The sequence below is a fragment of the Psammomys obesus genome, unplaced genomic scaffold, assembly GCF_907164565.1.
Source record: "Psammomys obesus unplaced genomic scaffold, mPsaObe1.curated_primary_1811, whole genome shotgun sequence".
Lineage (NCBI taxonomy): Eukaryota > Metazoa > Chordata > Mammalia > Rodentia > Muridae > Psammomys > Psammomys obesus.
In genome coordinates this window covers 2,323,220-2,350,284 of record NW_026589447.1, presented here as the reverse complement: position 1 = coordinate 2,350,284, position 27,065 = coordinate 2,323,220, and the positions used below count along the sequence as shown (strand labels likewise).

Sequence of the window (27,065 nt, the reverse complement as noted above, 5' to 3'; positions counted from 1 at the left end):
CAGGGGGAGACATTAGCACGTGGGTACGTCCGCAGGGACCTGAGCAAGGCGAGTAGGTCAGACCGGGAGGGTCTGAGCTATGGGATTGAGCCAAATTATAAGCAAAGAGACAAGGAGGGGCGGAGAAAATGGGCCAGGGCTGGGAGACAAAGACGCAGATGGTGAGGCCGAGGCCAGGAAAAGCTACAGTCCAGATTCTCAGGCCCCAGATGCCTGCTTTTGCTCTTTTAAAAGGCTTCTGCTCTGCTCCTTTTCCTCTCTGCCCTGGAGCTCTCTGTGACCTCTTGTGACTGGCCTACCCCAGGCCCTTTAGTGGGCCTTCAGACAGGACTGACTAAATCTCTGTTGCCCGAGTTGAGGGTGGAGGCTCCTAAAAGGGTTCACTCTCAAAGATGAGATTCTTAGTGGCTTGGTCCCTAGATGCAAATAAATTCCTCCTCCCCTTTGGACACAGTACTTTTTCTGAGTCTCCACCACGCATAGCTACCACTTTTGTTGTGGTCAGTGCAAGGAAGGGGTGCATTTCAAGGACAGAAAGAGGGTCCAACAGAGTGTGCATACTGGACTGGGAGCAGGCAGGCTGACTTGACCATAGAAGTGGGCACAGAGTGGGACTCTGGGGCTAGTACGAGTGTGCACGTGCATGCGCGCATGTGTGTCCCTGTGTGTGTGTCCCTGTACACTGCTTTCTGGAGGCACTTGGGACAGGGCTTGTCTGGTCTAGGTCAGTGGGGCAATGTATTGACCAGGTGTGTGAGGAAAGCAGGCCAGCAGCTTTTGAGAAGCGCCAACTTCCCAAGAACACCCTGGGAACTAGACTAAGCGGGACACAACCACAACCGCAAGAGATCGGTGCCACATTCAGATCAGTGCCATCGAGAGCTCAGCGTCCTTAAGAGCTCCCCGAAGCCCCACCTCTTCCTGCTCTGTGGGCGTGGTATGGGGCAAGGACCCCGCCATAGAGCTTTCTATTGGTTCAAAGAAGCAGGGTTGGCTTTGCGCTCGCCTGAGCAGGAGAGTAGAAAGCTCGGCGGCTGCGGAGGGAGTCTCTGCGCGCTGGACAGCAATGTGGGGGGTGTGAGATTCGCACTGGCTGCAGACACTCTGGCTCAATCGCCATGGATTAAGGACTTGGCGACGGGGCTGCCGGGCTGCCCGGTGGAGGCTTCAGAGGCGCAAACTGATGGGACTGGCTTGCTCGGCAGGGCCGTACTAGTCTTTTAAGTACACTGAGAGGAGCCGGTGCTAAAGTAGAAGCTGTCGTGGGACGCGCGGCGCGGAGTCCTGCTGTGCTCCGGAGGAACGGAGTCCGTGCTAGAGGAACCCAGTAGGAAGCCTGGAGACCGAGCTCCTGTTGTTGGGAGAAACCTCCCTCTTCTTCCCGGAGGCATCAATCCCAGGACGGTCGAGGCGTCGGGGCAACCACTGAGCGCTCTGTGGGGAGACCCCGTCGGGGAGAGGATTCGCAGTCTCAAAACAGTCTGGGAGAGCCGTTCGGAATCCGGCGGGATCACTCGGGGGGCGGCGAGCCCCCGTTGCGCCTGGTGCGGCGGAGAGGCCAGGGGACAGAGTCCTCGGAGGCCGCAGCCTATGCGCGGGCTGGGGACGTCTGCCCAGTGAGTCCTCCTGGCCAGCCGGGCGCAGGAAAGCGACCCCGAGGCCGGCGGGAGGGGAGTGCTTCAAGGCCGGCGGCTGCGGAGGATGGGCGCCTGAGTGGCTCTGAGCGCTGCGCGGCACGGGCAGGCGAGGCGAGCTTTGCTGAGGAGGCGCCCGGGGATCCTGAAGTGCATCCTGCTCCCGGGAAAATGGCCCGGCCTGGGCAGCGTTGGCTCAGCAAGTGGCTTGTGGCGATGGTCGTGCTGACGCTGTGCCGGCTTGCCACGCCGTTGGCTAAGATTCTGGAGCCCGTGTCCTGGACCTCTCTTAACCCTAAGTGAGTAACTTATCTGTCCTGGTCCCTGGGGGTGGGAAGCACTTTTTCGGTGAGGTTGTGCACCCCAAGTGCGTGAGGGGGGGGAGTGTCCGTATGAGGTGCGGCGCCTTATTTTATATCTGGCCTTTTCTAATGTTTTCTTCTTGAGGGCAGTCGGGGCAGGGTGCAGAAGGGTGGGGTGGGGGCACTTAGCTGGGTTGTGACCCTTCGGTTAGGCCCTAGCCTCCCCAAGTCCCAGATCCAGTCGCGATGGTCACACCAGGCAGATAAGATGTCTAGGCGCTCGAGAGCGCACCCGAGAGCTGGGTGGGGGCGAGTAAGTAGCCCACCCCGGGGCCCCGGGAACGTGGAGGTTTTTGCTCCCAGCCACTCCAGGGGTGAGATCCAGGCCAGAACACGGGTTCCTCTTTTGCTTAGGTGTCAGGGCGGCTCGGGACCTAATGCTGGGGCTGAGTGGCAGCATCTGTATCCTTTCTCCAGCTCCCATTTTCATTTGTCTTTCTTCCCTGTCTGTTTGCCTCCCTGTCTTTCTCTTTGCCGTCTCTTCTTGCACTCCCCCCCACCCCCCGTTTCTCCCTGCTGGGGAGGTAGAAAGGCGGGCGCTGCTTCCAGGCTCACAAAGGCGGCGGGTGGAGAAGGGCGGAGTGGAAGAGGGTTTGTTTGAGGAGGGGGTTCGATCCAGCGCTCATCGGGGGTCCAATTGAGCCAGACAGCAGAGCTTCTTCTAGAGCCAGCCAGGGCTGAGAATGGTAGCGGAGCCAGCGAGGGAGGTGGGTGTGGAACGTGTGATTCCTGTCCAGGCAGGTCCTCGCCCCCCCCCCCCCAAGTCTGGAGAACCGTGCTTATATTTCTCCAATGGTTTGGGGGTGGGGTAGTGATATAAAGGAGGTCCTTTTCTTTCTTCTTCTCCTTCCCAACTCTGCCCCCTCCCATCTCTAAACAACACACACCTTTCAGGGCGGTGGCTCAGTGGTTTCTGGGCTGTTAGTGGGGAGTAGCCTAGGCTGTTGCGACCTCTGGACCTTTTTTCTCTTTTGGAGTCTAGGACTCAGAACTCAGGGTCATAATCGCTCTTCCCTTTTTCTGACAGTCTGGGCAGTGTATGCACAACAGAGTTAGTGGAAAACCAGTGTGTGTGTGTATGTGGGGGGGGGGGTGTCGCACTGGCTTGACCTGTCCCTTCTATGTATCCAGATTCCTGTTTCTAGAATTTTCGCCTGTCCACTCTTGTGGGTTCCCTGCTAACTTCCTAGGTTCTTGACTGCGTTAGCCCCTTTAGTCTTGGAGATGGTGTATCTCTCACCCCTAAAGTGAGAGAAGAGGGCTTCTTGTTTTCTCCTTGGGTTTAGGTAGGGTCCTGTTACCTTTGGTGGCTAAAGGGGGGTCAGGGTAGAGAATTCTCCCGCCATACAAGGAAAGGGACTGGCAGGGATTTCTACTTACTGAGAAGCCTGTTTGGTCACTTTGCCTTAACTGCTGGGGCTCAAGTTTTTCTGGGGACCCTCTAGGCTGTTAAGCCCATGGGGGAAATCTTGTGAAGTGCCCAGTTTTTAGCTGTAAGGGTGGAAGCTGGAAATGCTTCTTAGCTAGGAGAATTACAATCCTTCCTAGGGTAGCCCATCCTAAGGGCTCATGGGAGTGACCTAATTGCTCTCTTGGGGCAAGATACTGTGCAACACCACAGCTGGACAAGAGTTGAGGTTGCTGGGAGAAACAAGATCTATGAGAGCGTCCCTCTTTATGTGTTCTCTGCCTTTAGAGCTCTAGAGCAGTTTGCACGCTTGAGAAAGCTGTGTCCCCTCTGGTCTCATCCTGTCCACCTCAAGCTGAGGCATCCTGGGGGTTGAGACTGACTTTGGACTCAGTAGAACCTCCTAGATTCTACCCTATAATTGAGCAGATCCTGGAAACAGTTTGGACTGATCCTGGTGGTCCCCACCCCCATTTCATCTATGCCCAGGGGTCTGTAATGCAGTCAGTCTATGTCTGCATTTGTTGGTACGGGGTGCAGGACTGGAGGACAGGACCCAGGGACTGCCCTCAGCTGTGGGGGGCTGCCAGTGGTCACCAGACCCAACCCTCAGGCTGCCCCCCACAGCTTTTCTAATGAACACTGTAACTCCACTTCTGTATGTCCTGCCTGAGTTCTTTCTCTCAGGCCGGCATTGTTGCCCTCTCACACCCTGGGAGAGTGGAGCTCACCTCCCTCTCCAGCTAGGCTCGCCTGCTCTCCCTTTCTCACACTCCCTCTCACTCTTAGTCACTCTCTGCCTCTTTTCCCTCAAGTCCTTTTGTTTCTCGCACATGCCCGTGCTCTCCCTCGCAGGCTCATTTTCTCTTATCCCTCCCCTCTTCCACTCCTGGCTTTTGGTCCCCTCTCCTCAGCCCTGTCAGGAGCTGGTACCCCTCCCTCTAAAAATCTCCCAGTGCCCGTAAACCCTGCTTAATTGCTTCCTCCTTGGGAAAAAATCAAAATAAAGAAGTGATAGGGTCTGTTTCTAGGTTCCAGGGCACACGCAGCCTCAGCCCAGGAGAGCTGGAAGGGCTGGCTTAAGTCTGCCAGTCTATCTATCTCCTCAGCTGCTCCTGGGGGCTGTCCAGGTGGCACTCCCTGCGTGATAGGAGTTCCTGCTTCCTGGGCCCCTCCTCTCAGATTTGCCCCAAGAGTATAGGGTGGGAAGATGGCTTTGGTCCCACTGAAGGTTGGTGGAAATCAGAGCAAGCGTGTTGGGGGCCAGGCAGGGAGGAGCATGTCCTAAATGGTCTCAGGGCAGCCACCTTCCCCAGTTGCTTCCCCTCAGGAACTTGGGGAAGCTGCTAAGCCTCACACTTGAGTCTTCAAGCAAGTCCAGCTGCTGCAGTTCAGTTTCTCAGTCCCTTTCTGACCCTATACTGGCCCCCACTCAGGTTCCCCCACCTCCAAGGAGTGGGAATGTGTTTGAGATCACATTACAAACCTTCCCAACCATGGGGGTGGGAGGCCTCAGTTTGGCATCCAAGACCCTTGACTCCATCCAGCATGGGTGGGGCAGCTGCAGACCCCAACCCATACTTGCCTGTTACAAGCTAAAGTGTTGGTCCCAGCCCCCTCACAGCTGTTCTAGCTCACAGTCTTGGGGAGGCCAGGCCAAGGGACTTCTTTCCAGAGTGGCTAGGGACCTGACTATTCTGTTTTATGTTTGATTAGCCACAGGTGAGAGCCAGAGAGGCCTGGGAACCCAGAAGTTCCTAAAGGTTCCTGTTCCATGACCCCACCCAGGGAAGCTAGGCAAGGGCTGGAAGGGCCTGTGAGGAAGCTAACGTGGGGACTAAGTTGTGGGTTTTCTTTCTTCTCCTTGGGCTCTTGGGGCCCTCTGTTACCTTACCAGCTTAGATGCATGGGGATGGCTGGACCTTGGATACTGTTTGCTGTGCAGCACTGTTTTCTGGGGTTGGGGCTATGTATGGATTTGGTAGGCCAACCCGGAGGCTAATGATTGCCATGGGAATACCAGGTTTGGGGGACAGTTCACTCTGGGATTGTAAGGGGCCTTCTCACCAACAGCATTCTTAGACTGTTAAAGTCCCTCCCCCTGCCCCCCACCCCGCCGTATGATTTGATGGTGGTGGTTTGGGGTCAGGGTGCCAGCAAGCCAGAAGTATAAGCATTTTCAGTTTGCTACTTCTAAATGATACTGTGGTTGGCATGCTAAGTAATAGGCAGGTAGTACCTTGCTACTTACAATGCATTCTCATATATGATCTCATCGGGTACTCCCAACAGCCCTGGGAAGTAGGCATAGGCCCCATTTTCCAGAGAAGGAGGCATATGCCCAGAAAGGGGAATTGACTTGTCTGAAGTCAGCCAGTGACTTGTTGAATCGGGCAGAACTGTGTGGTGTGCCATTCTTTCCATACCATCCTGCTGTGAGGAACAGGAATTCAAAGTGGGGTTTGAACCAGACCTCTCTGCCCCTGGATTCTCCCTTCTCACCTCCCAGGCTGGCCTGCATCTGCTTTATGACTCAGGCTCTGCCTGTGTGGTATAGTCGTGGTCCAGCTTCTTCTTCATTTGACTTTCCTAGGCTTAGATCTTAGGGCACCCTGCACAGGTGACCTAGCCCAATTTGCTGACTGGCACTCTGCCCCTCCCAGCTCCGAGTAGCTCCTTTAGTTCCTCTCTGAGCCAGGAATCTCTCTTAGGAACTCCAGTAAAAACATGGCAGGGTGGGGGTTGTGGTTTAAACCCCAGTAGACTAGCTTTGGTCAGGTGGGACAAAGAGGCGGGCATAGTTCATGTAGGTGGGGAGGGTGACTTCCTCTAGGACTCTTCTGGCTTGCCTGCCTCCAACAGAGTTGTGTGTGTGCCAGGGCCCAGCTGCTGTTCCTGCCCACCCACGCCTGGGCCGGCACTGCTGGGACACGCCAGGCCTGCTCCTGCTGCCTCTGGGGCTGGGTGGATCTGGGTGAGTGAAAGAGGAGCCTTTAATTTGGGGGCTCCCTACCCTAGCTGGGATGAGAGCAGACTTGAGTTCTGGCTTGGGGTCTGTCCCTCAAAAGTATTGCCATCCTGGGGTGAGACTAGGCCTGGTAGTGGTAGGGTCACCAAACTGAAATTGTGGCTAGAGTCCTCTACCACATTTAGACTTTTATGGCTGGGAATCGGACTCTCCCATAAACCACTCTGGTAGAGCCTGAGGAAAAGGTTGGAGGGGGAAAGTCTAGGCCTTGTGGGACAAGAAGAGCTTTCTAGGCAGAAGTATCCCAGCTGCAAGTTCTTACCCTGTAGGTGGCTTACAGAAAGGGAGAAAGAAGCTTATGGACTAAAGGTGCATCTGGGAGGACCATTCCTTTCTCATCATTTCAGGGACTTGGAGCCCAGACCCTATGGGCTTTTCATAGCTCAGTATCCTTTTGAGTAGTTTACAGTGGCACTTCTAATGAGAAAGGCTGAGGGAGAGACTTCGGCTAGGAAAGGAGAGGGCCGGCCACAAGAGTGGAACTGAAATAGTTCCAGCTGCCTTCCTAAAGTCCTTTTACTCCCTTGGGTGGCTCCCTGGGGTCCCAGGGCTATCAGAGGCTAGGGAGGGAAGGCCTCGGGTTGCTATGGCGACCTGCTTTAGGCTTCCTGCAGGGCCATGTCAATCCCCTTATTTTCTAGAAAAGGGCTTTGTCTGGGGGTGGCCCCAGGCAGGAAAGCTTGGCTTGATGATGGGGAGGGGTGGATAGTCCTTTCTGAAAGGTGGTGCCTAAAGTGTTTAAGTTAGCGACCTTTTCCTCCTCATCTCCTCCCACTCATAAGTTGGTAAGAAAGGGGGGAGATAGGTAGGTTGCCCCTATTAAAGTATCAGTAACATTGTGTTTGGCTTTGGGCTTCACTTTCACTGGCTATACACCCAACCCTGTGATCCCATGTACTTTGGGACTTCTCATGGGCCTGCGCCTGCGTGGAATTTGTCCAGTTAGGGGAAGATGCTAAGAAAGCGTGGGATTGGGGTCAGCAATGCAGGCCTCATTAGACTCCTTTCCTTTCCACACTTTAGGAGAAGGTGAGTTTTCTTCAGCCGGCTGCTATGCAAATAAGCTGATGCATATTTATGAAGTCTGTTCACTGAGGTTGGAGACACTCTGAGGGGTGCTGGGGGCAATAGTCCTTTCTTCTTCCCCTCCCCCTACCATACAGACATCTGTTTCCTCAATGTGTCTGGGTTCAAAGTAGAACTCCAAGTAGCTAAAAGCTCTGTTCAGTCCTGGGGCTCTGGAGTCTGAGTGGATGGCAATGGAAGACTGTACCAGAGCAGACACATTTCTCTAGCAAGAAAGCTGAGGCCAAGTGGTTAAGAAAGTGAACTGTTTGTCTCCCATGTTCATGTCATCTGTGTAGCTGCACTTATATGTTGTGCTGGGGTGCAATGATATAAGTATCAGACACTGTTGAGGTCCTGCTAAAGCTTGAGGAATTTGGGCTTTCCTCAATAGAAATGTTTCTCTGATCATCCATTTCTTCATATTAAGGGCCTGGGCTTGGTCTCTAGGGTTCTTTTGAGCTCTGAAGTGTTAGAAATGGTCTATTCTTGACACCTGGGGAGGACCAGACAAAAGTAAAAAAAAAAAATAATGCCTTGAGGATTACAGAATCTTTGGTGAAACTTGTGGGCTTTGTATGGCAAAAAAGGATGAGGGCATTCCATCTCAAATGTTTACTTGGGCTTCTATGCCCTGTTTGCTTACATTCTGTCTGCTGCAGAGCTGTAGAGTTAGAGACCAAAGAACAAAGCACCTCATTCTGGCTTTGACCCTCCTGTACATCAAGATGGTACCTCTTGGCTTGGTGGAACATCACATGACTCAGAAGGAGGGCTGGTTTTATTGTTTTGTTTTGTTTTGTTTCCCCATCTGCTTTAGCTACTTAGTCAAAACCCCTCCTTGCCTAGTAAGATGTAAGGGCATGTTTGACAATGTGAAGGCTTCTTCCCAGAGCTTTCAATATACCTTCATTGCTTGTTCCTACTGTGCTGTGGCCCTCAGGAGATGGAACATTATTGGAGTAGTCTGTGAGCTGGGGTTCTGTACCAACACACCAAATGACACCCTTTAGTTTATTCTTTGTATGTGTTACCTTTAGGCCTCCATTGTTCTTTCTGCTAGAAGATCTATCACCAAGGGCACGAGACTCACACTGCTTGTTACGGCATTTGAGGAATTTTCATGAAGCCCTGGATATCTTTTCTACCTTTTTGATACTTTCTTCTCTTTCCCATGCAGTCTGTAGGAGTCATCAGCAAGCCTGGATTTTTGTCTCTCCCATTACTGTCCACTGTTACTATGTACCAACTTTTTAATCATTCACCTAGTACCTACCTTCATTCTGATCTTTGTATGAACCGGTTCAGAGCATCACAGTATTATGGTCAGATAAGCTGTCTTTTCCTCCATCGATGCCTCCCACCCTGGCTACGTGAAGCAGCATCTTCACATGTAACCTACAGATAGCCTGGAGCTGTCTATGGCTGGACTGTGGGCTATTTACTCTTTTGGTCCAAACCAGACAATCAAGTCCATGACAATCAAGTTGTATCTTCTCTTTCTAGATCTTACCTAAGAAACCACAGAACTTAATGTTGATATCTGATTCCCTAGATGGATTCAATCCATCTAGGGGATCAGAGTACCTACTGTATTCTAGGTGTTCATCTACCCCCAATTCTAGGAGTTATGAGCGCTAGTTTATAAGTGAAGAAACTGAAGTTCAAAGAGCTTATCCTAGGCTATGGAGCTAGCAAAGGGCCTTGCTTTGGAATTTGATTCCAACATATGCTCTTTCTGCCTGCACAAGCTGAGAAATGGCTAACAGAGCTTCACTTTTTTACTGTGATTTCCAGATTAGATAGTGAAGCCCGGCTCAAGGCATTTAGTCATCTCCTCTCGGAATCTGAATCTGTAGTAGCTGCAGTGTAGAAGTAAGAGGTTAGATTACAGATATGTGGGATTCCTGTGGTCCTGTCTTACATTAATATCTGCTATCCTTGCTAGAAGTACCCTTTCCTTACTTCCTTTAGTCATCTTAGGAGTGAGAGACTAGTTAAGTTTGGGGATTTAGGCTCTTGCACTGGGGGTCATGTAGAGCTGCCCCTAACCAGAGATGGGGCCATCAGATCCTGGCTCCATTGCTTTTTTCTGTCTCTCCCCATCATGCCCAAGATTAGCAAGATGGGGGCCAGATTCTAGGCAGGTTGGGCTCTCCTAGCCTTTGGCTGGGAGCTGTGGGGGTTGTGGCTAAGACTTGTGTGGGCTCGCTCTCTCTCTCTCTCTCTCTCTCTCTCTCTATCCCACTCTCTCACTCTCTTTCTTCCTTTCTCTCTGTGTCTGTCTGTGTGTGTGTTTAGCAGCAAGTAGCCTTTGAAGGAATGTGAATGTGCTGGGAAGTATGGGGAATAGGGCACCACCTCCAGGCAGTCTGGGCCTGACACACAGGTACCTGGCCCATTTGGCCACGTCAGCCCCCCTGCGGAAATGCCCCATTAACACAAAAGGGCTCCCCTAGCAAGCCATTGCCCCACCCTGCAAAGCACTGAAAGCCTGGCAGCCTTGCCTGTGGGCCACCCCTTCCACACCCTGCTGGCAGTATGCTTCTGTCTCCCCACCCCCAGCCCAAGGATAAAGGAAGGGCAGAAGGTAGAGATTTGCTATCTCCACCCAGAAGGACTGGTATGTCCTTCATTGTCATATGCCTGGTTCTGGGATAGCCAGAGCTCCCAACCTTGAGGTTGACCATTTTCTTTCTTCTGGGCAGGTTCCTAAGTGGGAAGGGCTTGGTGATCTACCCGAAGATTGGAGACAAGCTGGACATCATCTGCCCCCGAGCAGAAGCAGGGCGGCCCTACGAGTACTACAAGCTGTACCTGGTGCGGCCAGAGCAGGCAGCTGCTTGCAGCACTGTGCTTGATCCCAATATATTGGTCACTTGCAACAAGCCGCAGCAGGAAATCCGCTTTACCATCAAGTTCCAGGAGTTCAGCCCCAACTACATGGGCCTGGAATTCAAAAAGTACCATGATTACTACATTACATGTGAGTCTGCACCCACCCATTGTTGGCCCTTTCACTAGGCTTTCTCTCTGCCTTTCTGCAGCCTCCTTGACTTTGGATAGGCAACTTCCGAGCCGTGCAGTGATACTACCTGCACACACCCGATCTGATCCCCTTTGAAGACTAGCATGCTGTGCCTGGCCTTGGAATTCTGTTCCCAACAGGAAGCACACTACGGCTTGTCTTGGTTGCAGGGCATGGATGGGAAAGGCATTCTTGCCATGTTGCTCTTTCTGCCTTTCTTGAATGGCAGCGTTGCCAGAATCCTTTGGGATTAGCCAGCTTTTCTGCCTTTTACAAGGAGTGGGGTGAGTGGGTCTAGGGCCCCAAGAGGTGAATAGGGTTAGGGATATAGCTCAGTGATAATGTGTGAGTAGCATGTGTGAGGGAGGCCCTGGTTCAATCTTTAGCCACTGTCCTCCTCCTCTGCGCTACCTCCACAAAGCGGTACATGGGGACCTTCCCTCAGATCACACAAGGAATTAATGGGATAAGTTGACAGAGACTTTAGCCTGGCTTGGCTCACACTTTTGTAGGATTCCTTCCAGTCTAGGACAAAGCCTTTCTAGTGGTTCTTTTCATCTGGGCAGCATCTCCCAAAAAGAAGGTGCAAGTTAGTGTTGCCCCAGGACCAAGGCCTAACCACAAGGAGTGTCCTTAGCAGAGGAGGACTCTTTATGGGCATGGCAAGCTGAGTTACTTCCTATTGGGTGGGAGGTAGAAGGGTGTGCCTTGCTCCACTCCTGATCATTGTTCTTCCGGTTCTGATTTCTCTGCCTTTTCCTGCAGCAACATCCAATGGGAGCCTGGAAGGGCTGGAGAACCGGGAGGGAGGCGTATGCCGTACACGTACTATGAAGATTGTTATGAAGGTTGGGCAAGGTGAGTGCCCAGTTAGGCCTTTGGGACACCCATGTTGGCAGCTGTTTGGGGTGTGTTGCTAGTGGGGAAATGCTCAGAGGGTTAGAGGGACAGAGTTCTAATAGTCAGGCCCTTCTTAGCCCACCCAATGTAATTGAGGGTAACTATACTGGCAGAGTCCTCCATCTCATCTCATCAGTCTTCCCTCTCCCCTCAGATCCAAATGCTGTGATGCCTGAACAGTTGACTACCAGCCGGCCAAGCAAAGAGTCAGACAACACTGTCAAGACAGCCACACAGGCTCCTGGTCGGGGACCCCAGGGTGACTCTGATGGCAAGCATGGTAAGTATGTATAGATATTCTGCAGAGGGCATTGCTCATGTACCCACTCAGCCCTGGATCTAAAGAAGGGCCTACAGCCTCCCCTCCTCGGGGAGGTATACATGCTGTATACCTCTGGTGCATGTGCTTGGCAGCAGGGACCCAGATAGTTTCTTCAGCTCCGAGGTGGTATTGTGTGCTGCCATCATCAAGTGCATCATTTTCTCCTGCCTAACACTGATTCCCTTCCCTTTCCTCAGAGACTGTGAATCAGGAAGAGAAGAGTGGCCCAGGTGCAAGTGGCGGTGGCAGCGGGGACTCTGACAGCTTCTTTAACTCCAAGGTAGCATTGTTCGCAGCTGTGGGTGCTGGCTGTGTCATCTTCCTGCTCATCATCATCTTTCTGACAGTCCTACTACTCAAGCTCCGCAAGCGACATCGCAAGCATACACAGCAGCGGGCGGCTGCCCTCTCCCTCAGTACCCTAGCCAGTCCCAAAGGGGTTAGTGGTACAGCAGGCACTGAGCCCAGCGACATCATCATCCCCTTACGGACTACAGAGAACAACTACTGCCCCCACTATGAGAAAGTGAGTGGGGACTACGGGCATCCTGTCTACATCGTCCAGGAGATGCCACCTCAGAGCCCGGCAAACATCTACTACAAGGTCTAAAGATCCAGCATGGTCTCAGGCTCTACGGGACACATGGCCTGGACTGGCCTCTCTCTTTTCCCCCACACCCCTCCCCTTGCCAGCTGTGCCCACCTTTATATTTAGTTTTGTAGTTTCTTGGCTTTTATAATCCCCCATTTTTCCTGCCCCCTGGGCTTCGGAGTGGGGTGCTTGTGCCCCCAATCCACATGCTCTTGTGCCTTCCCCCTCTGGCCAGGCCTCTGGGCTCTGTGGGGGTGCCCTTTCTTGGAGGGCAGGGTTGGACACTGATGGACTAAAGGCAAGGAGATAGCCCCCTGGCCCTGCCCCCTCCTCATCCCCTTTACCCATTCGATCCAGGACTGCTTGTCCACTATCATCACTGTTTTTAATGTTTTTGTGTTCACTTTTTTTTAAATTGTCAACTCATTTTCATCTGTTTTTTGAAAAAAAAAAAAAAAAAAAGGAAAAAATGTACAAGGCAGCCCCTCCCCAGGCTTTCTGAGTCTGGCCTGACGGAGTATAAGTGGGCCTGGGGCAGGATGTGGCCAGCCAGGAAGCATAGGATGGCATTTCTTTTATAGACTTCTCAGTATTTCAGGAGAGTGGGGGAGGGTAAGCCAGGGCTATTTCTGCCTATGAGGGAAGAGGAGACTGCCACTGGGCAAGGTGTCCCACCCTCTTCTTCTGACCCTCATAATACAATGCTGTTCCTAGCAGTAGGATAGTGACTACCACCCTTTTACAAAAAAAAAAAAAAAAAAAAAAAAAAATCCCTTCCTTGTGGGATTCTTGGGCATCTCCTGCCTCCTTCACTCTCACGGTAATTAATGTCTTAATTGGCTGTTGCCTGGGGAACAAGAGAGCTGCTGCAGGCAGATGACCTCATGGGGGGTGGAGGGAGGTGAGGTGCCCAGGTGGCTATTTGCCCTGCAGAGCTGAGAGTTTCCCCACCACCACTACCACCCTGTTCTCTCCTCACCTTTGGCATCTTTGGTTTGGTGGGGAAACAGAGGTTCAAGATGGAGATCTAAGCGGGTGTAAGGCCAGGTGGCCTGCTCCTTCTCTGGGTTCTAGTTCCAGTAAGCACACAAACCCTCACTCACTCAATATGGTTCCCACTGCCCCCCACTACTTTTTGAGCTGGGGCCTCGAAAGAGGAAGAGGCTTGCTTGGGGCTGGGCCAGCCTGCAGTGCACTTTGACCCCAGCTCCTTGCCAGCACGGCTGCTAACAGGCTGCCTTACTCAAGTGCGCCTTGCAGGCACTCCCAGGGCTGCTATGCAAGGAGCTGGGCTTTCCACCACCCACCTCCACACTGCCTCCTGGCCAGCTGCCCACCCCAGTGCCAGGTGGGAGAGGTAGCAAAACAGCCAGCCCCTTCCAGGTGGCAGTCGGGAGGGATTTTTGTTTTTGTTTCTGTTGCCATTTGTGTAAATACTAGTCTTTTTGGAAGAAATAATGTAAAGATGTTTTGTATAAACTCTGAATTATTTTCTTGTTGCTTTTTTCTTAGAAAAAAAAAAACTGAGAACTAAAAAAAAAAAAAAAATTAACCACATGGAGAAATGAGTGTAAACTAGTGTCATGATGTCGAGGAATGAAGTGTTACAGTGTGTATGTGTGTGCCTGCGCTTGTATGTGAGAGAATTTCTTTGCTGAACCAGAGATGATCACGGCAGGTGGCTGTCCTGTGAAGTAAGAGGTTTAAAGTGCCCATGCCCTCCCTGCTGCTTGCCACCAACTAAGTGTCTCTGCCTCTTTGATCTGCTGTCATGGAGCCTGAGTCTATCCCTCCACCCTGTCTGTCCTGTCACCTCTGTGGCACAGACCATAGGCATCTGCCCAAGCTGGCAACAAGGCTCAGGCAGAAAGGGTTTGATGGGGAGGGGTATTCCCACGGGTAACCTGGGTGTGTCAGCAGGTACTGCCACCACCTGGCTGGGGCTAAATGTGGAACCTGCTGGCAGGCCAAGCCCTGTCCTGCCCCAAGAATACCAGGAGCTGGAGAGAAACAAAGTCCAAAGATGGCCCACTGGGCACTCGGGGCACTTCAGACTGCCCATTTCGCCTCTCAGCCAAAACAATCTTCCTTTTCCTGTCTTCACAATGGAGCCACACCAGGGGTGCCACCGTGGCTGTCAGTGGAAGCCCCAAAGCTAGAGCAGCTCTGAGTGTCCAGGCTCCCTTCCACAGGCAGATGAGCAACTAACTTGTTCAGGTTAGAGAGTGTGGTGAGGGTCCTAAACAGGGTTTGGTTTCCATCCTTTGACAAGAGGTACAGGCTTACAGAGCCCAGAGCAGCCTTTGAGCCTTGTCAAGGGACTGCCTCTGGCAATGGCTAAGACAGATATCAGGGGAGGAGGACAAGTGAGATCCCACCAGCTAAAAATGGGTAAGAAGGTGATAGAGGAAAGAAGGAGGAGGTGATAGAGGAAAGAAGGTGAGGAAGGGATCCAGCCCCGGAAGCCCAATGGAACAGGCAAAGAGCTGGCCTAGCTCCCTGGTAAGTGAGGAGCACATAGAGAAAGAAGGGGGAGGAGAGCCTGAAGACTGTGGGGGTGGGGAGGGGAAAGAGACTGGGCTAAAATAGGGATGGGCCAGTCTGGGGTGCTGCTGGAGCCAGCTGGGGCAGAGTCTGATGACTTGGTTTGTCATTAACCAAAGGAAGTGCTTGGATCAGATCAGGCCTCTGCTATTTGACTGCTTGCCCAGAGTGGGGCCCAACCTGGGCCAGGGGTCTCTCACCTCTGGACAGGTTATTGTCTCTGACTGACCTCGGATGAGTCTTAACCTGTACTTTCCAATAGAGTGTCCTTTTGCAGTCCCCAAACCTGGCCTAGGGTGTCAATTGCCTTTGCCCCAGTAGTGAAGGGGTGGGGTTGGGGAATGGAGGCTAGGATCCCAGAAGTAAGATGTGGGAATATACAGAAAAATTAGAAGACCAAGGAAAGTCTGGGCAGTCTACCCAAGCCCAGAAAAGCTGCTGGCAAGCTTTTTCCTGGCATGAATGCAGTGGCTAGTACTGCTTACTATGCTGTGTGGTATATAGACAGGGACCATCCCCAGGAACCTACCTGCACTTTTTTCTAAATTGGTAACATAGTCTGTCTCCCTGAGCTGCAGAAGATGCCCTGTGAAGGTGACAGGTAGGGAAATTTCTTACCTCATATTTGACTGAGAGAACTGAAACCCTATGAGGTGTAACTTACCCCAAATATACACCAGTTGAAGAGGGTCATAAGGACCGTGAGAATGAAGCATGTGACTGTACTACTCCCCACTCCCCCCATTTGCCTCTTGTCTTCCTGGGGAGGGGTCCAGTGCTTGACAAACAGGAGTTCTCACCCAATTCCCTTACCCTTCTGTCTGAGTCAGGGAAAGGCCAGGCTTAGCTACCTGGAGGCAGGAAGGGTAGAGCTCCAAAGCAGCCCCTCCCTCTGCTCTCCTTCCTGTCCCAGCTGGGCCCAAGCTCCTGGTGAGTAAGAGATAGAGGATGCTTTCCTGGTGAGTGTGGGGCTGCTCGGCTTCCCCTGCAAGCAGAACCCAATTGACCTATGAAATCAAATAGAGCAGGTGCTACCCCTAGGCCTTTGTTTACCTGACAAGGGATAGACAAGCTTTGAGAATTTGAAGGCCAAAACTCCTTTGAGCTTCTTGACACCCAGTCAATTTTAAGACCCTAGGATGCATTTCCAAAGTTTTTGGGATGTGGCTGGCCTGAGACCCTCTAAGCAGGGCCATTAAAATGGGTCCAGAAATCAAAGGAAGGTTGTGATCCACCTAGGGATGTCCTAGGGTGGACCCTGCTAAGCAAGTGGCCCTCTGGCCAGGTGGCATCAATCACTCTTGGAAATCTAGCTCACCCACCTGTTTGCCTGACCTCTTGTCCTACCTGGACATGTAACAATCCTAGTGACACCCAGGCTCAGTCAGCCTGGGGACTGTCTTGTCCATCTGCTGCTCATGGTACAGCTGGCCATCAGATCTGGAGGACCGGGGACCCAGCTGGTCCTTGTGTTGGCTTCCCCTTTGGGAAGCAGCTGAGGGGGGAAATCAGCACCTGCCCAAGATAGAGGTCACAGAGCCCCAAATGAAAGTAATCAAAGGGCATGGAGAAAATAATTGTGGGTTCTGATTCCAATGGTTTATTATTTATCTGGCAAAGAGAGAAGGAAGTGGAAATACTGGAGATTGTGCAGAATAAGAAATGATTGAAGGTCTATGGGAAGGTGAGAGGACTTTGCATTGGGGCCATTTGATTCAGAGATAGAACCCCAGGCTTGTGAGCCACTGAACACCCGAGGGCCTGTCCCTGCTCTGCCATTACTCCTCTTTTGACCAGGCCTCTGCATTTTTTTTGTGATCATTTACCTCTCTGATAATGCGGAGATTTGTTCATCTTCTTTAAAACAATTACAATGATAATAGGTGAGATTACTGATTCTAGGCTCCACATGTTCTAGAAAAGTCTTTTAGTAATTAGCTAAATTATTTCAGCTTATGTTGTGACTGGGTGGTAGGAATGTGAGAGGCAGATTAAACATATGCAGATTCAAAACTGGGCTTCTAAAATCAGTCATTCATCCATGCATTTTTTTTTTTGCCAAAAAAATGTTGAATACATGGCACACTTCAGATATTTCAGTGAGCAGTGTAGTGGATAGTTGGGCATACCTTGGGGCCCTGTGTGCTGTTTTCATTATAATTGGACAAAGCTGGCTGCTTGCAAGGTTCCTAAGAGGTTATTCTGCTGCCCTTATGCTAGTCTGCTTCTTCCACTGTGCCTCCTCTCATGACAGCCTCAAACACTTTCCGTAGGCTATAGGAAGGAGCTGCCCAGCAGCTGCCAGTCCCAGCAGCCACATGGCTGTAGGTGATGAATAGAAGCTGGTTTCTGAAGAATTTCCCATTCTGTTCAAAGCCAGGGGGAAAGAGCCCATGGGACAGTTCCAGGTTCCAGAAGAAACAAGGGGATTACCATGGTGGCTGAATTTTACAACTCTTCCTCTTAGGGAGAAATCAGGAGACAGAAATGGTAGAGCTAGCATTTTGCTCTTATCTACTTGCCACCTTTCCAGATCTAACCTCTCATGAAGGAACTGAGGCCCAGAGACTAGAAGACTCTTCCCCCATTGGCACACAGGAGCTCACTTCTTCTGAACTTCAGAAGGTGGGTGGGAGGGGGAGGAGGAGGAGAGGAAACTAGAGAGTCCGGTCAGGTGCACACAAAAAAGGGCTGCAGGGGCCTGAGCCAATGACATCTACATATATGTAGAGGAAAATGTGGATCTGGGAGAGTTGAGCCTGGTTCAAAGCTTAGAAAACGCACTAACTGCGCATTTCTCCCTAGACACCACTCTTGCCGGGCAACTCACACAGCTCTGAAGCCACTCACCAGCTTGACAACATCTGTAAGGGCCTTTGACCCACTGGTTTGTGGCATAGACTCTGAATTGGGCAATCCAAGGCTAAGCAGAAGCTTAAGAAACCAATGCTCCCCCCCCCCCGATGGTGAGGGCTACTGTCCAGCATTCCTGGGCACACTTCAGGGCAGGCTCCTCCATCCCCTACTAGGTTGCTTGGGACCCTTCTGGCCAGCCTGACAGTTAGCTGTCCCTGCCCTGTCTTCAGTCCCCCTGCACACACTAATAGCCATGGCAGTAACATGCTTTCACATGCAAATTGCTATGGAATTCTCAGCCCCTGCCAGTGCCCCAGCCCCCAAGGCCTCCCCCTGGGCAGATTCAGAGAAGAGAATGGAATCTTTCAAGCTGTTAGGGCATTTTGAGACCTTGGAGTCCAGCCCCCTTGTTAGATGGATGGGAAAACTGAGGCCCAGAGAGGGGAGACAGTAACTGCCCAAGTCACGCAGAGAGTTCACCGGACTGGCCCACACACAGGTCTCCTGACTTCCAGTCCATTGCCTCTTCAACACCCACCAGGCCCCCTCCCATCTTGCTTGCTTACTATGGGCTCAGGGATCCCCCTCTCTCTCTGGCGGTGCTATAGTTTTTCCTAGGCACCCCTCTGTGGGGCCTGGGAGTGTGAAATCTGGAAAGAAAAGGCCAGAGGTGTCTGTGACTTAGCGCATTGCTCGGGGAAGGGAGCCATTCTCCTTTGAAACAGGCAGCCGGAGGGTTTACTGGCTGTTCTCTGCCTCTCATCCTCGGATTCAGACCAAACTACTCCCCTAGCCCAGCAGACTTACTGAGCCCCAACAAGCCTGCTCCAGTCCAAAACCTCGAAGGCCTCCCCAGGTGTGTGCATTCTACTCCCTGCTCCAGGGAGCTCCTACCAGCAATGCCTGGGCCCTGGGAGGTCCTGAGAACTCTGGTCCCAACTGGGGTATGGAAAAACAAAACAAAACAAAACAAAAAACCTCTCCCTTTTCTCCAGTTTCCTTCAGCTGAACAAAGTGGAGGAATTTTCTGAAATGAGCTTTACAAGGGAACAAAAATAAACATCAAAAGAGGAAAAGAAAGGAAGGTCCTTGTCCATCTCTGCTTACCTTTCAAATTATCATTCATGACCCCACTCCTCAGCATGGTTTAGAGGGTCCTGGGTGATCTAGACCTTTTCATGTCTTTAGCATCTCACCTTCACACTTCCCTACCACACACAGCTGCTTTAGCTATGTACCCACCAACCGACTCATGACACCCAACCACCAAAGACAACCTTAAGGTTTTCCACACCCACATCTAGCAGCCAGCAGTCCTTGGCTGGTGGCCTGGCAGGCTCTTACTGATCTTTCCCACACATGTCTGACCCTCATGGAAGCCAGGCTGGCACTCTTCTTAGCATTCAGAGATCTTCAGCTTATACCATCTGCACCTGTCTACTTAGACTAGATGGTGAGCTTCTAGAGGGCAGGAACCTGTGTCCAATTGCTTCTCACCTTAAGGGATACTTAGCATACAGCTTAGCACAAAGGCAATGTCAATAAACCTTTGAAATATTGATTCAATTGAAAGGGCTTGGCTGGGCTGGGACAGTGATCCTGGAGCTCTGTTCTTGCCCTCCACTGCTCACATGATTGTCTAGCCAATCCAGGGACACAATGTCTCATTATATTAGCCTGCAATAAACACTAACATTTATTGAATACTTATTATGGGCCAGGCACCTTGCTCAACATGTGAATTCCTTCATTGACACCTCCTGTTGCACTGATGTCTCATTGAGGTCCCTATCTGAGACAGGACTGTGATTAGCTTATTTTATGGTTGAGGAAATAGAGAATCAGAGAGGGAAAGTACCTTGCTCTTACGAACATCACTAGTAAGTTATAGAGCATGGGTTTGAACCCAAAAGACCTGAATCCAGAGTTCAGATTTTAGACTAATGAAGAAAATGTTGTTCTTAGCCTGATGGGGTCTAGGCTCTCTAGGACCTGTACCTTTGACTGCGGCCATATTTCCAGAAGCAGCGTAGTGCGGTAGTTAAGAGCCCAGTGTCTGGATTAGGCTACCATGGTTCACACATCAGCTTTGCCATGTTCTAGTGAGGAACTGTAAATCAAGTCATTTAAAGTCTGCTGCACTTTTGTTTTACATCCAGCAGATAAGACTGAGAGAAGTTGCCATCTCACAGGCCCCAGTGAGGATTAAGGAAGCCAGAAGTGATAGGCTGCAAGCCCTTCCGGGCTTAGCAAGATTGGATGTGATTCCCAGGTTGCTGTGCCCCTTGCAAGAACTTGGAGTCAGGATCTAGAGACTTGCTTCTAGATGGGACTCTGCCATACACACCCAAATGTCATCTCTTCTCTTCAGGCCTGCATTCTAACATCTGCTGAATATGAATAGGATGATGTTTGCAGAACTCCTTTGTAACAAGCAGCAACCATGCTTCAATGCAAGGAGCCACCATTTCCTACTAGAATATGCACAGCTCTGGAGCAAGGGGCATGGGCCTCAGCAAAAGCTGGTCAATAGTGAATAAGCGAATATGTTTTCCACCTGCAATCTGCTCCCTGCCCAGCCAGCCTTTTACAGCCAGAGCACCAGTTCTGAAGCAGGTCCATTCACTCCCAGGGTGGCCTAGAATCCTTCTGGGAAGGTAGAAAGGATGCAGGAGTCAGACTTTTCTTCCCATCCTTTGTAGGGTCACTGGAGTCCTGAGTTCTGTTTGATGGGATGTCTTTTACAGTAGCTGGCTCCTTTTTATACTGTCACACTGGTGAAGAGGGAACTAATAAGGTCTTTCTGAAGTCTACTTAGTCAGAATTAGTTCCTGCACCAAAGAAGACCATGTATAGTAGGGACACTAGTCACAACTGTACGTATTTGACAGTGACATTCTAATATCAAGAGGTTGGCACACAGCTGTGTCTTTCCAAACACTTTTCATAATTGATTTATGTGCACAAATGCATGTACATATACAAACAGGCTGGGGTATTCACATGTGCATATGCATATGCAAATACAATACACATACGTGTCTGTGCGCACATACACATACCTCTAATAGCATTTTCTAAGTCAGTGTAGCATATAGTAAATGCCACCATAAAAAAATCCTCCCTGGTTCTCCTCAGGAGTTTTACATGTGTTCTACTTGACTCACATTGGATTATACACAGAAGACTCTCACATTAACTCAGCTCCCTCCCTCATCTATGACATGGAGATGCTAGAAGATGCAGAGAGGTAACGCATGTCAAGCCCTTATCGAGCGTTACACATATCATAACTGTTCTATTTTCCTTGTTTGCTGCTCCACTGCCTGACATATGCTAGGTGCTTAAGTGAGTTTGGTCTAAGAAAAACCTTTATCTGATGCCCTCAACGAAGAGAAGAGGCCACCAAGGTTCAGGAGAGAGGAAGAGGTGGGATTAGAATTCAGGTCTCTGACCTTCCCCTGTGATCTCCTGGGACAGCATGTTTTGGGTGGGGAGCAATCTAGTAGATTCCTGGAGCTGGAGATCCTTGGCTCTTTATTATCTTTACTCTGGGCTCCTGATGATGAGAAGGTATCCAAGGCTGGGCCAATTGGCCTGCACCCTCCCCAGTTTTTTGCCCTCATTCCCTCTGTTCTGGGCTCTAGTCTGGCCCAGCCAAAAAGGAAGGTTAATTAACCATCTAAATAGACAGAGCCCAGAGGCCATGTGCAGCCTGCAACAGAGCTGGGGTCCCAGTAGGGCCCAAGCCTGAGGCAGCAGCACCTGCAGAGGGCTGGCTGGGAAGGGGCCTGGAGAGGAAAAGCCCAGAGAACAACTAATGCAATGATTGATAGGGAGATGAGTGGAGCCAGGCCAGCCCCAGGCCCTCAGAACTCCAGTACAGTCCTACTTGTAGCCAACTATCCCTGAAGCCTCCATTACCCCCATCCAATCCTGGTCCCCACACCAGTGATGGGGCCATGCTCCTCTCAGCATTCTGGCTCTATAGTCTGGGGTCCTGGGCTTCTAAAATCATGGAACCTAAGAGGTGGGCAGCCGGGGGTGGGGCAGCTATCCCCAGGCTCCTGCCTGCTTATTATTGTAAGGGCTAGTTCTCTAATCAAAACTGCCCAATTACCTAAGGGCCCCTCTGATTAATATTCCATGATAACAGGAACAGGTCACATCTGGCTGCTGGAGCTAGAATTCGACACTCCAGGAGCCCTGTGATTGGTCTGCAAGAAGAATAATAAACTTCCTTTCTCCTTCCCCCTTTCCTTTCTTTCCATTCCAAGGTTCCCTTTTCCCCTACCTCCTCTTCCTCAGTCCTGTGTCTATCTCTCTTCCCTTGCATCTGAGGCCCCCACTATGCCCTTCGCCTTCTGTTAAGGTGCAGTTCCTGTTGTCTCCTTTGCCAACCTTCCTCTTTGGTGTGACAGCATCCCCAATTAGTGGAAATGGGGGATGAACAGGGAATGACTTAGGGTCCTTTAAACACAGTTTTCTCAAATATCCCTAAACCTACAAGGGAGGTAGTATTCTCCGTGGTTATTGAGAGGGGACCTCTGTGGCTGAGAAGGCACAGGATTCCACAGGTTCAGTCATTTAGTGACAGAAGTGGAGTTTCCAATCTGAGGCTTTCTGCTTCCCTAAAGCCCACCCTGATTTTCTGAGGATGGCTTTTGTCTGTGGATGCTCAGAAAAAGGCAGGACTCAAGGACATTGCACAGACGTAGGGTTCAGGACAGCCCCCCTCCCAGGCTTCTAGTGCATTCTAGCTGGGATTTGGGGAAAGAATGAGCCAACAATTTTTAGTAGAACCCCACACCCTAGACAGAAGACTAAGCAATATCCACATTAGAAGGATAGAGGTGAATAGAGGCCCTGGATCTGCTGCCACTTTGGTGAACTCCTTCCATTTGCAGTTGCATGAATGGTGATGTGTGGAAGAGGCTTCCCATCACACCTGCAGGCAAGGGACTGCCAACATGCCCTCCTTTGGCCTACCCCAAACACCAGACAGAGCCCAGCTGCTGGTGTTTATTCATTCACTCTTCACTGGGAAGACTGCCTGGGTGGGGATAGGGGTGGGGGCTGGGTAGGGGTGGAGATGGGGGTTGGAGTAGGGGTGGAAATGGTGGTGGGGGTAGGGGTGAGGGTAGCAAGCAAGAGTGGCTGCTAGTGGTGGCCAGAAAGGATTCTCCTTCAGGCAGCCCTAACCTTTGCTATTCAGTCCTCTGGTCAAGCTTACTCCCAATACACGGTGAATCTCTGTGGGAAAAAGGAAAGCAGCCTCTATAAATCAGGGCTAGCAGGAAAGGCTGATCTCCTGGGAAATCAGATACTACATTTAAGAGGTGTATAGATTTTGCCCCCCCCCCCATCTTCTTCTGAACTTGAGTTTAAATGACTCCATGTGACTTCTGGGCATACTGGATGCTTGTGCTGGGCCCCCTGCAAGAGAGAAGAGAGAAGATCAGTATTTTCCTTTGTGCTGTTGATATAGCTTTATTGTCATGCTCTAGGATTGACTGTAACAGACAACTGATCCTACTGCCCAATTATTGTCAGAAAGCAGGACTTAAGATCAACTACCCGAAACCCGAGATCATCAGCGTTGGCAGACGGCCCCCAGCATTCAATTGGTTTTTCTCCAACAATTTAATACAGCAGGTCAAATCATTCAGTTACCTGTGGGTGCAATTTGCAACTAATTCATCTTGGAGGGTTCACTGGGAATCTATATTGCCTAAATTAGATGTTCTAGGGGTGTTTTATTGAGAGTTTTTAAATGGCCACAGTGGCAATTGGTAACGCCTGCTTTGAAAGCATTCCAGACAGAAATAGCTGCAGGCCTGGCTCGATGGCAGGGAATTTAGCACATTGGAGGGTTTGTAGACCATTTTCAGGGGGAAAATGACCTGTCTGGGGTTACCCTCTGGGTCCTCTGTGAACATCACCTCTGGGACTTCTTTGTCCATCTAAGCACCGCACCTCCCCACCTTCTTTCTAGCTCAGAATGGTGCCCAGGATTCTGCTGCACACCAACAATACAAAACTACCAAGGTGCAGGATTGCTTCAGAGAAGTCAGTCCCCGAATGCCTGATGTACCTGACTGACTGCTGCCTCAGCTTGAGGAAGTAGTATTGAACATAGACTGCCTATCAGGTGGCCTGTGAAGTCTCTGTCCTCAAGTATCCTGCTATCCTTAACAACGCCTCTTAACAGAGGGTTGCACATTGAACTTGTTTTGCCACATGTGAAGTTTTGGAAGGCAAGAGAAAAATGGTAGCTGTCAATCTGGGCATGAGTACCATTGAGACTTGGGTTTACCTCCTTCCACTTCCTGTCTGTGTGTCCTTGGGAAGTTTTTTTTTTTTTTTTTTTTTTTTTTTTTTTTTACCAGACCTCAGTTTCTTCTGTATGGCAAAGGCAATAATAATGCTGGCCTCCTGGATTTATTTGGGGGATTTAATGCTTAGCGTATAGTAAGTGGTGGCTATCATTTTTTTTTCCATTTTTCTTGAACAGTTGCCACGTATCCTTATAGTAGGTAGATTGGAGGGAACATCATAAGAAAGTCTAGCTGGTACTCTGCTATGTGACGGTGTCCCCTGGAGTCTTCACTGTGAAGGATCAAGAGAGGCATGCTCTGGCATCCTTAGTTTATGTCCATGTCCCGGATGTTTTGAAGCTTTATAACTGATGGTATTTTCTTTACTTATGTGACTTCCAGGCAAGCCAAGAGCTTAAATGCAGACCCTTGTGGTTACAGAACCTTGCAGAAGGTATCTTGTATATGTGCATGTCGTGCCCCCCAGGGTTTATTATTTTCCTAACCTCATTTTTTTATCTTGATTTCTTTTCAAATACATATTTGATCACTTTCAGTTTTATAGCATTTGTTCAGCTGTTCAAATCTTTTCATGAATAACATGGTATGAGTGAGTGCTGTAAGAAGTGCTATCATGTAACAAACGTTCACTGTCACCAGTGCTTCTGGAGAATCAGGTGATTTAATCTCACAGCTCTGTGAGGAAGGGAGCATTGTCACTACCAACCACCTTTTATAGACAGGGCCATTGAGGTTCAGCAGTGCTAAGTTACTATATCAATTCATCTGGCTTGTGCGTCTGGTAATATATGTGTGCTGGTTGAGATTCCCTTTTTGATCTGCCTTGGATTCACAGAAGACAAGAACGGAGGCAGTGTCTAGGGGATGCATGCAAACTGGTGACAATGGGTCTAGGTGGCAGGCAGCAAAGTGAAGATGAGATAGGGTTTTCTATGTGATGATGAGCATGGCCTCATCCAGGTGATAGACTTCTAGCCCAAGGCAAGAGAGCCTGGTGTCCTAATATACACAATGTTGCCATAAGGAAACACCTCTCGTATAGAGTATTTGCTAATGTAGATGGTAGTGCCTATACACTGAAGCCTTTATAAACTTCTAGTCCTTCATTCACGGCTCTGTCATAAAGCTACACTATGGCTGGTTATTGGAGGCATAAAGGTCACTAGGACATGATGGGCCTCCACCCTCAAGGGGCCTCTGACTCTTTGAGGAAGGTACCATGAACCAAGATACTCCAGATACCCTCACCCCAAACCCCTTTAGGGAGCTTGGAAAGCACAGAGACAGTCAAGGATCAGGGTGGATCAGAGATGGGCAGGGAGTGCTTGAAGTCATCATTTCTTTGGAAAAGGTCTCCAAGAGGGGAGATGAACAGAGAAGAGGGGCTGATTAGAGGGCTGTGAGTCTTCAGAGGGAGATGCTGGAAGTCAGAAAGAGCTGGGCTACCACAGCAAAGGCATGAGAGAAGCTTCCCAGGGGGGCAGGTGTCTGTTAGTGGCGTAAGAGATGAAGCCACAGGAGGGAGTGGATGGAGCATATTATGTAGCTTATTGGGAAAGGCTTGGTGTGGGTGGTGGGGATGGGGGGGTCTGGGGTCATATTCCTGGTCAGCCTTGAATTTCAGAGTTTTCCATACACTCAGAGCAATGTGGTGGCCAGAGGCATTTTGTATTGTGCCCCAGCCTGTCATATGTGTTGATCTTTCAAATAAATAACATGGAATGTTGTTCACAGAGACCTTACTTTCCTACATGAATAATAAATAGTGAACATAGCAGTAATTTTTATACCATGAGAGAAGGTGATAAGACCTACAAAAAAAAAAGAAGAAAGAAAGAAAGAGAGAGAAAGAAAGAAAGAAAGAAAGAAAGAAAGAAAGAAAGAAAGAAAGAAAGAAAGAAGAAAATTGAGGGGGCCTAAGGAGACTGAGAGGCAAAGCTGGCTTGAGGTATTAAAGGGGTGATAATATTGAAGCAAAACCTGAAGAACATAGAGTCCATGTGGGGACTCTTCTCCTGTCTGATTCCCAGACTGTCATAGCCCCTGGCAGGAAACGTGGGATTTGATATCTTAGGTTCATGTTCTGGTATGTCAGACGAGAATCGCCTCTAGGAGCCTCCATCTTCTCTTGTGCTCACCACTGTCCAGGGTTGTGTTAAAAAGAGTGCTTCTTGCACGATAGACAGTATCTCTTTCCAGACCTCCAGCAGCCTCAGCTTTGAGGAGCTATGGAAGACAAGGCAAGTCTCTGACAGTCTTTTGCTGAGGGGGGTTGAGCAGCATCTATAGCTCTAGGGAGGATGAAACTGGTCTATGTACTGGACTAATGGCACTGTGGATATTGCCTCTACCTTGCACCACTGGGCATGAGCCCACAGTGGCTTGAAGAAAGCCACAATAAACATTTAGTATATTCCCTATAGGACAAATGAGGATTGTGAGGCCTGGGCATCCCGAGGACTAACCTGTAAGCACACAGTGAGGGCTGCAGGCCTCCAAGTGAATCTCTGTTGAGCTAGAACATTGAAAGGGCCCAGCTTGTCCTTTCCCTTACCAAAACATGGGAGTTCTCAACCAACTGTTCAAAACTACAGTTACCAAGTGTTTCAAGGACTTTCCCTTCGTTAGCTCATGAACTCTTTTAGCAACCCTGTAAGATATTATTACTGCCCCTAATTTTCATGATGAGGAAACAAAAAGTCAGAGAGGTTCGGTGACCTGTCCAAGGACACACACATCAGGGAACTGAGCAGCTGGCCAATCTCAGCAGTTTACTCCCATGTATTTAGCCACTAGGTCATACAAGTATGTGATGGGCATATGTGTGAGAGTATGCTGTGGTTGTGGGTGTGAGCGTGGCTGGATGCTAGATAAAGAGTATTCCTGACTTACTTTCGGATCTTGCTTTCAGTTCATGGTCTGCCATGGAACTGCCTGTGACAGGACAAATGCTCTGCCAGACTTTTCTGCGGAGACTTGGTTTGCCTG

At 50.2% G+C, this 27,065-nt stretch overlaps 1 protein-coding gene across 1 annotated transcript; it reads left to right on the top strand.

The window, feature by feature from the left end:
• Positions 1-1,021: 1,021 nt before the first annotated feature.
• Efnb1 (ephrin B1) lies at positions 1,022-13,830 on the top strand. The gene is made up of 5 exons (XM_055605103.1): positions 1,022-1,933; positions 10,206-10,483; positions 11,291-11,383; positions 11,580-11,705; positions 11,945-13,830. Exons 1-5 carry the CDS (start codon positions 1,806-1,808, stop codon positions 12,355-12,357), a joined length of 1,038 nt encoding a protein of 345 aa, XP_055461078.1. The 5' UTR covers positions 1,022-1,805; the 3' UTR covers positions 12,358-13,830.
• The last annotated feature ends 13,235 nt before the right edge of the window (positions 13,831-27,065 follow it).

Excerpts from the sequence above, each read along its gene's own strand:
- Efnb1 (XM_055605103.1), top strand. The coding sequence starts at position 1,806 with ATGGCCCGGCCTGGGCAGCGTTGGCTCAGCAAGTGGCTTGTGGCGATG. Across the intron at positions 10,484-11,290 it reads CCATGATTACTACATTACAT|CAACATCCAATGGGAGCCTG; the intron begins GTGAGTCTGCAC and ends CTTTTCCTGCAG. Across the intron at positions 11,706-11,944 it reads TGACTCTGATGGCAAGCATG|AGACTGTGAATCAGGAAGAG; the intron begins GTAAGTATGTAT and ends CCCTTTCCTCAG.